This window comes from Rhinatrema bivittatum, chromosome 15 (assembly GCF_901001135.1).
Source record: "Rhinatrema bivittatum chromosome 15, aRhiBiv1.1, whole genome shotgun sequence".
In the NCBI taxonomy this organism is placed as follows: domain Eukaryota; kingdom Metazoa; phylum Chordata; class Amphibia; order Gymnophiona; family Rhinatrematidae; genus Rhinatrema; species Rhinatrema bivittatum.
This window is the reverse complement of record NC_042629.1, coordinates 55,350,639-55,365,656: the sequence shown is the minus strand read 5'-3', so window position 1 is coordinate 55,365,656 and position 15,018 is coordinate 55,350,639. Positions and strand designations below refer to the sequence as shown.

At 45.3% G+C, this 15,018-nt stretch overlaps 1 protein-coding gene across 1 annotated transcript in view; it reads right to left on the bottom strand.

The window, feature by feature from the left end:
* Nucleotides 1-8,895: 8,895 nt before the first annotated feature.
* PAX7 (paired box 7) overlaps nt 8,896-15,018 on the bottom strand; it is a 227,596-nt gene continuing 221,473 nt past the window's right edge. The window contains exon 9 of the mRNA XM_029579010.1: nt 8,896-12,531. Within this exon, the coding sequence (XP_029434870.1) occupies nt 12,416-12,531 (116 nt within the window). The 3' untranslated portion in view covers nt 8,896-12,415. The remainder of the gene's footprint in view (nt 12,532-15,018) is intronic.

Here is a 15,018-nt window from a genome sequence, read left to right as displayed (position 1 = left end):
ACAGGAAGCACCTCACCTCCTCTGTGCTGCAGTAGATAGTGTGTGGGGCCCCCTTATGTGGGATAATAAAAGAGCCTTCCACCTCCTCCCTTCCCTGAGGCAGCTTCATGGTCACCTGCACTCTATAGGTCAGGACGAAACATATAGTCCTGTGCCTGCACCCCAGGCTGGACCCACCAAAATCGGCCAGTGCCATGACGTGGTTCTCACTAGTTGCCCCTCCCATTGCTGGACACCTTACCCCATGCAGCCAGGTTAGCCCATGAAGGGGTAGGTGACATTATATTGGGTTTGGGGCTCTACTGCCTGATCCTGGCTGCTCTGCTCCTCCTTCATCCCTCCCGGCAGAGCCTCCAGCTGCTGCGCCTGACACCACCGCCGCATAGGATCTTGTTTGTGGTGGTTTAACTGCAGCAGAAGTGGAAGCAATGACCGGGGAGGAACTTGGGCTCTGAGCTTTGTCTTTATTGTGCCCTGCTGCTACTTGAGGTGTTTTATTAATTTCCACAGCAGCAGGGACACCCCTTGTCTCTCTGGCTGGCGACGCAGCCACTTCTGAGGTGGAAGGAAGGGTAGTGTTGGTCAGAGTGGCTGCCTCAGTGGTGGAAGGAGCTGAGGCAGGAGTGGTAAGTTCCATGGCTGGTGTAGTGCCAGCCCCTAAAGGGTCCCCTAAAATAGGGGTCTCTGCCCCAGCAGATAACAGTGCTAGGACAGGAGTATTGTGCCCAGCAGCAGCAGAGATGTCATTATTAGCTGTTGGTGGGGTTAGATGCTGCATTTTGAGGGGGTGCAGCTGATGTTGCTGCAGCTTTTCTGGTGCCAGCCAGAAAGTCACATTTGTTTTTCTTTGGTATTGACTTCCAGTTGGCACCTCCCCCCCTCCCAGGCTATTCTTTCTGTCGAGTTGTAGGCAATGGGAACTGGGATTGAAGCAGCCTCTACTGAAATTAAAAGGGAGGTGAGAAGGGTTGCTTAAAGAGTCTGTTTTTTTTCTAATAATTTTATTTAAATTAAATGTGTAAAAATAAGTGAAATGACAAGTTTTAACTGAAGTGAACCTGTGCTCCAAAATTAAAGAGAGCGTGCACAGGGGAGTGAGAAGTACAAAAAGCTGAAAATAAAATGTACTTAGAAAAGCAGGCTCCTTGGCTGCTCCAGGAAGGCCTGCAGCAGGTGCCTGATTAGAGCTCAGCCGGGCTTTGGAGCTTGTGGCCCGGCTGAGAAGCTGAGCCCTCTCCCTCCCAAAGCTCTAGGAGCCTCAGTGATTAAACCAAGAAAATAAAAAGCTAAGAGCTTGCTGGCTCTTTTAAGTTATAAAACTAAAATAAAATCAAAAAAGGCAATTATGGGGGAAGGGTTGAAATTAAATAACTAAATCAAACAAACCGGTTGAAATAAAACTCTTCCTCCAGCTCCAATGGGAGGCTGAAGGAAAGAGCACAACAGAACTTAAAACTATAAAGCAAAGAAGAAAGGAAATGTGCCTTGAAATTAACCCTGCCTAAAACAAAACTCACCCTAAAAACAAATCCCTGGAAAACTGTCCCTGCCTAAGTAAAACTTCACCCTGAATCTAAAGCCCTGGAAAACTGTCCCTGCCTAAGTAAAACTTCACCCTGAATCTAAAGCCCTGGAAATCTGTCCCTGCCTAAGTAAAACTTCACCCTAAAATAGAGAAAAGTGTGTGTGTAGTGAATGGGGGAAGGGAGGAGAGGCTGCAGTCAGTATACAGGGGAAGGCAGAGGAGCTGCCTTCCCCTCAAACAAACAGATCAAATAAAAGGCTAAATAAATGAAATAAACTGTAAATAAAAGTGAGGATTGATGCCTCAACATAAACTGAACTAAAATATATCAAAATTATAAGGCTAAGCAAATGAAAATAAAGGTTCTTAAATTACTGCTATAGGAGCACGACCTGCACACAGCCACTCTATAAGAGGGAAAGCCAAGCCTGGATCACCTGACCTAAACAGCTGGAGCTAATTGGTAACTCTAATTAGTTGTGCAAAAACAGGAGCAGACTAGAGGTTTTCTGGAGTGGAGCCAAGAGTTACCTGTGCAAGTTGCTATTTTATAAGAGAAGCATTCGTGCATATTTGGCAGCTTATTTGTGTCATTTTAAACCTAATAATTATCTTGCACAATTGATATCAGACTCATCTATTGTCTATTGTTGGTTGGTTGGGAGATCTGAGTGCATGGGGGGGGGGGGGTGTTCAGAGAGAAGAAAAAGGAGGGTCTCAATGTCTTGGAGAAGGACAGGGCTAACTGGTGGAGGTTTCAGCAAACTTCTGATTTCAAATCATGCACATGCTTTAAAATATACCAACTTCCACTCATAAAACAGGATTTTACACCAGCAAGTCCCTATGTTTTTGCGTATAAAATAGATGCACGTATCTTTTTAAAATAGGTAGAAAAAGCACTTACTTTCAATGCATTGCAGATATTTACACAGCTCTGTGCTGGCGTTCATTTCTGGGCGTACAAATGTGCGGATTGGGCGTATGTTTTTTTTCCCCTGCATTGAGGGGAAGACATAATAGCGGCTCATCAACATGAATTTACATGTGATGAGCGCTATTTTCGACGCGGGCAGTTGGGTGCACGTTTTGGACACGCTAACCCCCGTTTTGCATCGGGGCTTATGGCGCGCATCCCAAAAACGCGTGTCTAGCGGCCCGTTGAGCCGTGCGCTGCGGCCAGCGCGCCACGCTACATCGGCCTGTTAATAGGATACCCCCCATAGGAGCAAACGTTTGAAAATGATAAGGGGGTGCTGAACTCACCAACAGCGCCCCCAGCTAAGAAAAGAAAAAACAGAGCACAGTGGGTTGTGAATGTGACTGACCAGCCCGTATTTAAAGGTCCAGAGAGGAGCAGGTAATGTGAATAATTTGTCTATGGACATGGCATTGACCCACACATGTAGGAAACGAGATTCATGAAAATTAATAAAAAAAATAATCAAAATCATGGGAAAGACGCATGTGGCCAAAACAAAAGCCAGGGAAGCGCTCAGCGTCCCACAATTCATTCTTCCTCCAAATCCCAGCTCATCCCCACCAGTCTCCCTCCCTCCTGCTCTATCCCGCCACCACCTTACATTCTCAGCCTTCCTTTTCCCTCATCCTCCTACTCTTACCTTCCCTCGCTACTCTCTTAATTCTCCCCCTCCTGCATGGGAATGCTCTGATTTGAATATTTGAGGAGGGGGTTTCATTCTCCTCTTTCAGCCCTGTATCCCCTCAGAATGCTCTGCTCCCCATTTGCCACTGACCTGTCCCCCCTCCCCCCCCCCCAGTTCTTCTTCCCGTCCCTGCACTCCCCGGCAGGTTTCTCCTCACCCCTCCTCAGCCAGCGTCCCCTCCTCTGCAGGCTCGGTTCGCCCACCCCTCACCCAGCACGTTAGAGCGATTTGTGATTCGCCTCCTCGGCGAGCTTGGATCACTTCCCTGCTCTGCACACCCCGAGGCCAGGCGCTATTCTTTTTCTGGAGCTTTCCCCTGCCTCCTCCCCGCACTCCCAGATTCCCAGCCCAGAGCCAGTCCCGTGTCTGCAGAGTCCCAGTAAGGCGATCCAATTGTTTGCATGTCCTGAGCCCTAACAGCTCCAGGGCCACAGCGCGGGCAGGAAGCACCACCTGGAGCTATGGTAACCCCCAGAGAAAACCACTCTCTCCTGTGAGATATAAGAGGGGGAATCTTTTATTTACTTCTGAGGCACGGGGAGCAATGTTCATCTCAATGCAAGCCCTGCGCACAGCCCCACTCAGTACTGGAGCTGAGCCTACGATATCACAGGCCACCACAACCTCCTTCCAGAAAAAGACCATATATTGCAGGGCTGGAACCAAGGGCAGATCCCTTCTGCCTCCCACCTTTGACCCTGCCCAGCTAGCGCAGAAATCTTCACCAAACTTAAACTATTTTCCAACTTTTGTGTCTGTAGTTTGAAGTTATCCGCTGTCTTTGCTCATTCTTGGCTTTTTCTGTTTCCTCTCTGCCTTAGACCTTCTTTTTTTCTTTTAAAGCTTATTTTCTAGTCTTCCTGTTATTTCTTTTCATTTTTATTTTTCCTCCATGTCTATAACTCTTTCCCTCACCTCCTCCTGGTCTCATCCCCTCTTGCCACTTCCATCTCCCCTCCTCTCCTCTTCTTGCCTCTTCCCTCCATCATGATCCCCCTCTCTTCTCCCAACCCTTCTCTTGGTTTACCTCCTCTATCAATCCCCCACCTAAATCCACTCAGCTCCTTTCCCAGACCTCTTCACCTCTCTCTTCCTTTTAAAGTTCCCTTCACCTAATCACTCACCCCTGCTCTTCTTCTTATCACAGCCCATGCCCTCTCTCCTAGCTTCTATCCCCTTTTCCCTACTCACAGCCCATGTCCCCTCTGTCAGCCTTCTCTGCAATTCTCCCTGCCCCTCTCACCCTCACAGCCTATGTCTACTCCTCTCCCTCTCCCACAACTCTTCTCTCAGTCCTTCTTCCCCTCACAGCAATTCCTCTCCCCAGCCAGAATTCCTTCTTTCAGTTCCTCTTCCAGCCAGTCTCCCCATTTACAACCAACTCCTAGCAATTGTCTCCACCCCTCTCTCACCTGCTTCTCTTTTCCTTTCTAGCTCTTATGTGACGGACCCTACAGTCACCTGGCCAGGAAGACCTGGGGTGAGCCCTGTTGTTTACTCAGTAAGAGTGCAGGTTAGTGTGAGGGGGCGACACCATTCAAATGCAGCCCCTCCCTTTCAGGGGTCTGGAGTGGTCATCCCCCTGAGAGTCCATTTAGCAGCTCTCCACAGAGAGCTGGGGGGGGGGACGGGGACAGAGCCTTTAGGTTTGCACACAGTAAAGAGGTAGTTAGGAGCTTAGATGTTGTTATTTCTCAGGCCCAGTCAGAGGGTTTCCTTCCAGTCTACTCCTTGGCTGGTTGGGATATCCCTCTGGGTTGTTTTTGAGACTTTTGAGATTGCTCATGGTAGGAACCTTGTGAGACATCTGGGCCTTTCTTGGGCACAGGGATTGGGGGAACTCTGTGTCTGGGACGCCCAGGGATAGGAAAGACCTGCCTCTGAAGTGATGGTGACCCGCTGCAAGGAACAACTCTGCTGCTAATAACAGATCTGGGGGGAAAAGAAAGCATTTTGTTAGATCCAGGAGGAAGTTTTGGCTGCCCTTCCTTCCTGTCTGGAGCAAGAGAGCTGCTTGTTTCAAAGGGATCCTTCTCATCAGGGATGCAGAGAGAACTAAAGAGGCTGTGTCAGATCAAGAGATCCAGAAGATCTGCTAACTGTGCGTACAGGAAAGAAATATCACGGGGGACACACACATCCAAGTGTTGCAACACCCCGGGGAGAGAAAGAGAATATTTACTCTCTGTGCCGTGGACTTTTAACATTTTTACCAGTTTTGGAAGGGTTTTGACCATCCTAGAAGACCCTGCCCATCTGGGAGCTCCACGTTTCCTAAGCCAAAAGAGTGGATGTTTCCCCGGCCCTGATATAAGTGAGTCCTACACAGATAACGGGAAGAGACTATAATTTATATGAGAAGAGAATTCAGTGGTGCTGCAGTTTGAGTTTGTGCAATCTCATCACCAGTCTTTAACAGTAAAGTCTTTCATTTTGGACACTAAACCAGTGACTCCAGGGTATTTCCTGTGTACTCACTGCATCCATCTTAAGAAAAAGTATCCTTCCCAAGGGAATACAGAAGAATGTGTAAAAAAGGTCACCCTTGTCACATTGGGCCCTGGAAGTACATCTTAAACCCCCCCCCCCCTCCAACCTACAAAGGATCTGACCCTGAGAGTAAGAGGAAATGTGAAGGAGCTAGTCGGTGAGAGGTTCCAGCCCCGAGGAGTAACACATTCTTTTGTGCCCCCACTCGTGCGGGATAGGCACAATGGGCTGGGATTAAGGCCTGAAACCTCAGAAAGCCTGTCTGTCCTAGAATGCTGCTGCTCTCTGGCCCTCCATTGGACAGATATTCCACAGTCAGCCAATAGACTGCAGGGGAAGGTGGGAACAGTAGCTAGGAGACAGAAGTGCAGTGCCTCCCCATTGGTCAGACATTCTACAGCTAATGGACTGCGGAGGGGGAGTCAAGAGACAGAAACACTGCCTTCCCTGGCATCCCCGGAGCATAGAGCTCTCAGCTCCCAATATGCAGGAGTGCGGGAGATAATATTGGGGGTGCTTAAGTACCAACAGCACCCACAGAGCTGGCACCTATGGTTACCCCAGTGCTTATCTGGAGGCCCAATATAATTATACCATTACTGTTTAGGGTTGCAACTGCTGCCCTATACAAGTTACCTTGTGCCTTCTTGCAAGCATAATCCACTTTTGTTTTGGACTAAAAACTGTTATTTCTCCCAGCCCAGCCCAGCCCTCCCCTCAACTGTGCCTCATCATGGGTCTAATGCTTAAAAACACAAATCACTTCACAATTGTTTAAATTCAGTTTTTTAATGTATAACAGTTCTGCCCAAATTACAGAGAACAATTACAGGCGGCAGGTAATTAAAGCAAATACCTGTTTCTCTTTCTACTCTAATACTCCATATAGCTGAATAAATTATGATGATATACATCCACCCACATACGTTCACGCACACACTCACACAAGCATGCTGACAATCACACAAGTGGAGCGAAATGGCTATGAGTCAAACACAGAAGCAACATACCTGCAAATACTAGGTATAAGGAATGTTACATAGTGCTATGTGGATATCCCAAGATGGATATATGGAAGGATTAGGAATGAGTTAGAAGCATTAAATACACAAGTCTCTGAGAATCAAGAACATCCCTGGTAATTTGCATGCTGTGCCACACCACTGGGCCCATCCAGCATGTTCTTGTTATGAATCCAGCAGAAAAACACATATTGGTTTTAAAATCTGACCCCAGGTAAACTCCAGAGTGTCCTTGCTCTCCTCTGTTTGAAGTGCTGGATTCTTGATTCCGTTGTTGGCTGCAGTAGTGCTGGCATGAGCCTGTCCAAAGGAACATTCAGTTTTTGTTGGTTGCTTCAGGATACTTCCCGGCATGCTTTTCATGCTCCTGCATCTCGTTTGAAGCCATTACGTGCTGTCTTTTATTCTGGCCCTGCTCAAATAATTATCTTCTTTATTAGGCTATTTGAAGTTTTAACAATTTTTTTTTTTGTAGCAGAAGCAGTTTGCGTATCCACGACATAAAATGCATTTTGATTTCCATAGAAGCAGAAAAGTTCTTTTTAAAAAAAAAAAAAAAAAGTCTGGAATGCATTTTTAACACTTGCTATGCAATTGCTAGTGCTTGCACTTTTAACTAAGCACAGCATTTGTATTTTAATATAAAAACATAGACTTTCTATAAACAGACATCATATAACCAAGATTTATGACTAAGGTACAAGAAATCTCATACGTCCCACCTCAGAGAAGGGTGAAAGAGTAGCTATTAACACTAATACATTGGCAGTTCTTGTTCTTTTTGAGAACGCTATTTACATCAGTAGTCACACCATACGTGGACTTTCTGGTGAAGAAATTAAATAAAATATCTATATTTAAAGGTACAGTGCACCTTTATAGATGTGACCAGAAGCCAGGCATTGTCAGTAATTCCACATTTTTCTTCTGACTGTACCAAGTAAAACTTGAGCAGAACTTCCAGTTAAATTTGGCCTAGCCTGGATATTTTTTGCCAAGTAATTTTCTACTGAAATTTACAGACACTTAGCTTATTGATCACTTTACAGCTAAGGTTTTTCCATCTACCAAATTGATTTCTACCATTTCCAAAACAGATCCAGTTCAGATCTCAGGAGAAATGTCCTCATTTTATTGGGCACGGAAGGAAGACCACCGAAGCAGAGGACCAACACAAACGGGGTAGTCCCATTCTTCCGTTCTGAACTCCCTTTTATAATGTTAGGATCCTTCCAATTGTTGCTTTTTATAGCTCTTGACCTGTTCCGCTTCCTGAAATCCTCCAGGAAGGACAGTGCTTCTTAAATAATTTATGATCAGCACCCCATACGATCTACAGTGAGAATATGCACTCCGCCTTAAATATTCCTTTAAAATCCATACCAGAATGTATGTTTTCTCACAGGCATAATGCTGGTGGTTTGTTCAAGTATGCATTGCACTGTAACCACCTTCCTTTTTATTCATAGCTTTCCTGATTGAGGGCTTTTTCTTGGAAAGCACAAGAAAGTGCTCTTTGAGATTGAGTGTTTGGGAACCTTTGCCACACAAAAGTCTAGTATATTTTGTTCATTACCTTTGACTGACTTGACCTGGAACTAGAGCTTACATAAGCTAGTATAACCTCATCAAGATAAAAATCTGCTTTAAAGTTAATCTTTTCACTTTAGGAAGGCAGTCGAGAGAAAGAAAGTAGAATAACCAGACAGCTCTATGAACACCAGGAATTGTTCTATTGTTCTGTGTTTTAACTTTAATCCCAAAGGATTATGGGTTATGTAGTTCTAGTTTTCCTAATGCAAAATCAGGATAAGCAAGTTTAAAAGTCAGGACTAGAGCAAATTTTCCTAGTATTAATAAAGTCAGTGGATCACATAGGAGAATTATAGCCTTGGGCAGTGACAGGGTACTATTGGCTGCATTGTAAGACAGGCAATGAAAGATTCAAAGCATAAACCAACCCTGCTAGGACATTTCTGTAGCAAAACAAATTCTGAGAAAATATACATCCTGAACAATATAGGGACACATGCTAGGCTTTTAAAATATTTATTGAATTGATGTTGTCGCTGTAAGGCTGAAGCCTAAAGCAGGGGTCATCAAACTGGTCCTACGCCCCCCACCCCCCACCCCCAGCAAATTGTTTTCAGGATATCCCTAATGAATACGCATGAGATGTATTTGCAGGCAGTACCTCCTGTGTATGCAAATATTTCTCTTGCATATTTATTAGGAATATCCAGAAAACCCAACTAGCTGGGGGGGCCCTGTAGGACTGGTTTGAGCACCCCTGGCCTAAAGAGTATGGAGTACTACAGGATACGCCAATGCAGAAAAAGAGTGCTCATGGCAAGACCGGGGTCAGCAAAGTACTTCTGCCTAAACAGTAAATACATTTTTAACAAAACAGGCACTCAGACGTGAGGTTCCAGGGAAAGCATGCATGGCTTGTCTGAACTGCTATTTCTAGCCAAGTCATTTGCTCCATGCTCACTGAATTCTATCAATCTAGAGGTCGCTACCTTTGTCTTTCACTGATCCATCGATAACAGAGAGGTAGATAATTATTCAAACTGCCACTGAGCGGCGAAGATAACTGCTTAATTTTTACTTTAACTTTGGATATTCAGGTGAAGCTAAGGGCTAATGAGTTAATTTTCAAAAGAGTTACACGCGTAAAATTAGCATATGTGTGCCCAAGTAGCTTGTTCTTACACACAATGCTATTTTATAAACATCAAACGTAAATGCGTATTTTGGGTTGCACACACACTTTTACCTGCGCAAAAAAAGGGCTATCTTGGGTCAGGCCCAAGAGAATGCACGAAAGTTGATATAACAGATTCCCCAAATCCTACTGAGGAGAGTGCATCAAGGTGATCAGTGGTGTCAAAAGCAGCAGATAGTTCAAGAAGGATGAGGATCAAGTAAATGCCCTTGGCCTGGGAGGTTTCTGTGGAATGTAGAAGTGAAATCCAGATTGGAGCAGATCCAGAATGGAGGAGATGAAAGAAAGACAGCAGAGATGAACGGACATTCAAACAGTTTGGATTCAAAAGGGAGATGGAATCATAGTTAGCTGGGCAAGCAAGGACCAGGAAAGGCTTTTTGAGGAGTGGCGTGATCACAGCATGTTTGGAGGAAGAGGGGACAGTTGCAGAGGCAATGATCAGTTAAGGATATGAAAAACTGAAGAGCCATGTGGCTATGGGGTCAGAGGAACAAGTCGTGAATTTGGAGAAGAGAAGATGGGCAGTTTCCTCCTCCATGGTTTCAAAAAAGGAAGAAAGTGTGACAGGAGCCAAAGGAAAGGGAGATGAATGAAATGGGGGGTGGAGGAGATCGTTTTGGTATAGAATTCATAATTAATCTCATCAGTCTTTTCATGGAAGAAGTCAGCCATAGTCTGGGCAGAGAGGGAAGGGGGAATGGGAAGTGGGGGCAGTTTGATGAGGTAGAAGAGTTTGGCAAAGAGAAGCAATAGGTTGGAGGATAGGGTGTGTGTCAGATGGACATAATAATCTGGCTTTGCAAGTAGCAGAATAGAAGGAGGTGAGCATAAATTTGAAATGAATGAAGTCAGCATGGGAACGAGACTTCAGCCAGAGACATTCTGCGGAGTGGCTATAGGAATGTAGGAAGCAAATCCTGGAGGTGAGCCAAGGTTGGGGTTTGGCATGCCTTACAGGATGGGAGAGAGCAGCAGAGGAGAGTGTAGTGTTATAAGAAGAAGCTGTCTCATCAACAAAGTTGTAGAGGAGAGGAGAGATGAGACAGTACTGGAAGGGACTTCATGGTCAACAGCAAAGAAATTCCTAAAGGTGTTGGTGGTGATTGGATGAGACTTCGCAGAAGGGTGGTAAAGTAGAAAGTCATCAGATGATGGTCAAAGAGGGGAAGAACAGAGTTAGAGAAACCTGAGAGAGCAAAGTTTGCTGCAAAGGCTAGGTCAATTCAGTGGCCATACAGGTCAGTAGGAGCAGTAGAGCATAGTTTGTGGTCGAAAGAAGATGTTAAGGTGAAGAACTTTGATTCCTGTCTTTCTTTATTTCTCAAAACATTTTCCCTTACCCTTATTCTTGGGGACTTTAACTTCCATGTTGATGACCCCTCTTTTGCCTCAAAGTCAGCAAAGAAAGTGGAGGGGGATGATAGATGACAGCTATCCAGAATGATAGTGGAGTGAAATTACAGATGGAATGGGTGGCTAAAGGTGGACGAAAGGGTTGAAACCTGCAGGAGGAGGACAGTAGCAGCTCGACAATGCCACCACTGTCTACTGAAATGAAAATCTCCATGACACAGAGCAACAGGAACAGAGTTTTCAGGGGAAAGCCCGATATTGGTCAAAGCAATAAGATGGAGGGAATGAGAGATGAATGGGTAATTAATGCATCCAGTCTTACAGGAAATAGAGCCTGTAGTTTATCATGCTAACACTATTTAGCATGCCCTTGGTAAGTAGTTTGCTCATGCTGTTTAGCCAATGTATTTTCAGGTTTCTGTGCATTAGCATTGTAGAAATCCTTTACTTTTTTGCAGAATAGTGTAAACTTAAAAATGTGAATTTTTCTAATAACATATTTCCGACATTTATTTTACCATGAGCATACTAAATCTTTTGCATGGTATGAGTTTTATTGCATAGGCCTCTTAATTGTTGAAATATTCAGCATCCTCCTTTCCTTACTAAGACACCTGCATCATCAGGTTTGGATGGAGAGTTATAGTAATTATGTCATTACCTACTGCTCTAGTCTTTCTTTCTTTTTTTTTTTTTAAGTTGTCCACTTGTTGTATGCTTACAATATTATAGCTGAAGAGCAGCACATATCTGGATTTTCAACTATTTAAACAACAGTCAGTTCAATCCATTTCTCCCTTTCTCTCTCTCTTTTCCTCTTACTGATCTACTGGCACGCTTCTAAACTCAGATCTGAAAAGCCCACAACTTAATCCACAGCATTATTACGATTTCCATGTTTTACCAGGGTGTGAGAATGTATTAATCCATATGTCACCTGAATGTCTTCCTGACCTATCGGCGTCTCTTTGGTTACTGACCTGAATACCATTAACAGCAAGCACCTTTTAGAGTCTGACTAGGTGACCTTTCATCCCCTTCTTCACCCTACTTTGTCTTTTAAAAGTCCTAATTTTTCAAGGAATTCAGACTTCACTGTCCCTACTGAATAATATTTCCTGCCCCTTATGTCCCTGCTCTGGTATCATATTAGGATCTCACTGAATGTTCTCCATGTGTTATGTTTTGCTTTTGGCCCAATGTATTTGTGGTCCATTATATAATATCTTAATTACCAATTTAGTATTTGTTTTCCTATACAGTGTTTTACCATTTACAAACAAAAGATATATTACAAAATAGCATATCCTGTGCCAACAATCTGGGGTAGACAGTCTGTTAACGTTTGCTGTTTAGCGTGTGAATGATATGTTTTCTCCTCCCCGTCATCTCTGGTCATTAACAGAGTTAACAATATGAAAGAACATCATCCTCGTAAAGGTACCGATTTCAGATACAATGTGCCTCTTTCTTTTAGCCGCAGTACAAACACACACAGCTCAGGTCAGCACAGGAAATGACTGGAATTCTGGATTCAGGAATAACTGGGTTCAGTTACGATGGCTCCCCAGATGCTGGCGAGTTCTTGTGATGCCTTTTTCTGGAATGGTGGTTGTGGATGGTCTCTTCAGTACGCCTGGCCTGTTTCTACTGGGAGGAGACCCAGCACAGCTGAATGTTCTCCCAGCTTCATTCTTCGTTGTGTAGACAGGCTGACATTCTTGGCCAAATAGTCAACAGCACCTTAAAAGAGTAAAAAGAACATGCATATCACAAAAAAAAGCCCTCACTCCATTAGAAAGCCATTTACTTTGAAATTAAATTTAGGAAACAGAATAGGCCATTCTGGAGTTTACTGAAGCCCCAAAATGTTCAGTTTGGTTTGTTTTTTCATGTCAGGTTTTTATTTTCCATCTGGATTTATTTATTTATTTAAAACTTTTCTATACCATCGTTTAGTTGTACACCATCACAACGGTTTACAGTTAGGCACAAATATGTGGTTTCTCAATTATCCATAGGGTGCCATTAGTTCGTTTAATGTTTTCTTCAGTTTGGTTCATTTATCAAACTGAAAAAAAATCAATAAACTAACCCCTCCCCCCAAAACATTACAAAAAATGAGCCTCTGGGGGCCCTGACTGTGGTGACTAGGGCCAAAAAATGGCCCAGGCCTGATCCTGGTGCCAAAGCCTATGCCTCCCCTGGATCTGGTGTTGAAGCCTGGACTCAGAGCTGGGGCCCAGTCCTGAGGCCTGGTCCCAGTGCTGAATCCTAGACCTTGTCCTGGCACTGAAGCCTAGGCCCAGCACCAGGGTACATCCCTGAGTCCTGGTCCAGGTGCTGAGGTCTGGGCCTGGTGCTGGTGCCTGGCCATGAGGCTTGGCACTGGCACCAAAGTCTAGGCCCTGGCCAGGCACTGAGGCCCGATCCTGTGCTGAGGCCTAGGCCCAGGCTGAGCCCAGTGCTGAGGGCTAGTAACGGAACAGGAGTCTGGCCTTGAGGCCGGGTCCCAGTGCCAAGGCCTAGGCACAGGCCTCCAGATACCTTCTCTGTGTCCTGGCACTTGAAAAATTACCCTAGCTGGCTGGAGGATGACAGTAGAGTGACACCCCTTTGGAGCCTTCCACTGGTGCATCTGATTCCATTTTGATATACTGCCATACATATATATATGGCCATACATTAAAACAGCACCGTACACTCCAGAGGAAGGTGCCAAAGTAACACTAATCTGGGGCCCATCCTCCTGGCTTACAGAATCATTCTCCAAGAGCTGAGACATGGGAAAAATGGCTGGAGGCCAGGGCCTAGGCTTTAGGACTAGTCCTCAGGGCTAGGCCTAGGCTTCTGCACCTGGTCTAGGCCTCAGAGCCAGGCCCCTGTGCATGGCCTATGCTCAGAGCCAGGACCAGTTCTCAGGTCATGTCCTGGCATTGGACATAGGTCTTGACATTGGGATGAGGCATCAGCACTAAGCCTAGGCCTTGGTGCTGGGACCAGACCCCAGAACTGGGCCCGAGCATCAGGGTTAGGCCTTGGCGCTGGGGTCAAGGCCTTAAGACCAGGTTCTGTTGATGGGCCCAGGCTTGGTACAGGGACCAAGCCTTAGGGCTGGGCCCCATTACCCTATCTAGGCCTTGATGCCTGGATGGGTATCAGAATGGGTGCCACTGCCAGGCTTAGATGCCAGGACTGGGCAGGCCTATGTCTCAGCACTGGGACCAAGCCTTAGGGCCACTGCCAGGCCTAGCCTGGGCCTAGGCCTCAGTACTGGAACCAGACCTCAGGGCTAGGTCTTGGCACCAGGCTAGGCCTTGCACCAAGATTGAGCCATTGCAAAAGGCCCAGGCCTCAGTACCAGGAACAGATCTCAGGGCTGGGCCCCAGACCTAGGCATAGAGCTTGGCTTGGGCCTGGTTCTCTGCTCTGGGACCAGCCCTCAATACTAATCTCCATTGCTGGGACCAGGCCTCAATGCTGGCTTTAGTGTCGGGACCATGCCTCAGGGCCAAGCCCCTGTGCTGGGCTCACACTGAGACCAGGCCTCAGAGCTAGGGCCTGGTCCTGATACTGAGGCCTAGGACCAGTCCTCTGGGCCAATCCTCAGCGCTGGGTCCAGGCCTGGTCCTGCCTGAGGCACTTTAAAAAAAAAAAAAAAATGCAACGAATGCTAATGTCCAAAAAAATTCAAGTATTTTTGTTGGGTGCTATTTTTGGTTCATTTTATTTGGAATGCACTAAAAATGGCCTCATTATTTGCATTTTTTGAAATTATTAAAAACTCACGCACATCCCTATTAGAATAAATAATTCCTTTGTTAGCTCTTATACTTCTAGTTCACCGCCCCTTTTCAAGTCTCTGCTGAGTAACTGTGATTACTGTTCTTTTGCAACATTATTATGGAAGAAGGTGAGTAGGGGAAAAAGGTAGCTGTGCTAGATCTCATTTTCTTTAGGTTACTCAGCTCATGAAACACTATGCAAAACAGATTGAATACAATCTTCCTTTCTGATTCTAAGACGGGCTTGGAAGATATCATAACACATTTTGTTCTTTCTAAAATGGGACATTTTTAAGATGGTTCTTGCCTTCCACAGAAATATTTCCTTGCAAAAGGGATTGATAGACGGCTTTATATATTTATTGAGCTGGAGGGAAGCATCATGCCATGCTTATGGTTCTATGTTCCTTTCCTACGTCTGCCTCTTTTCCCGTACCACACTACT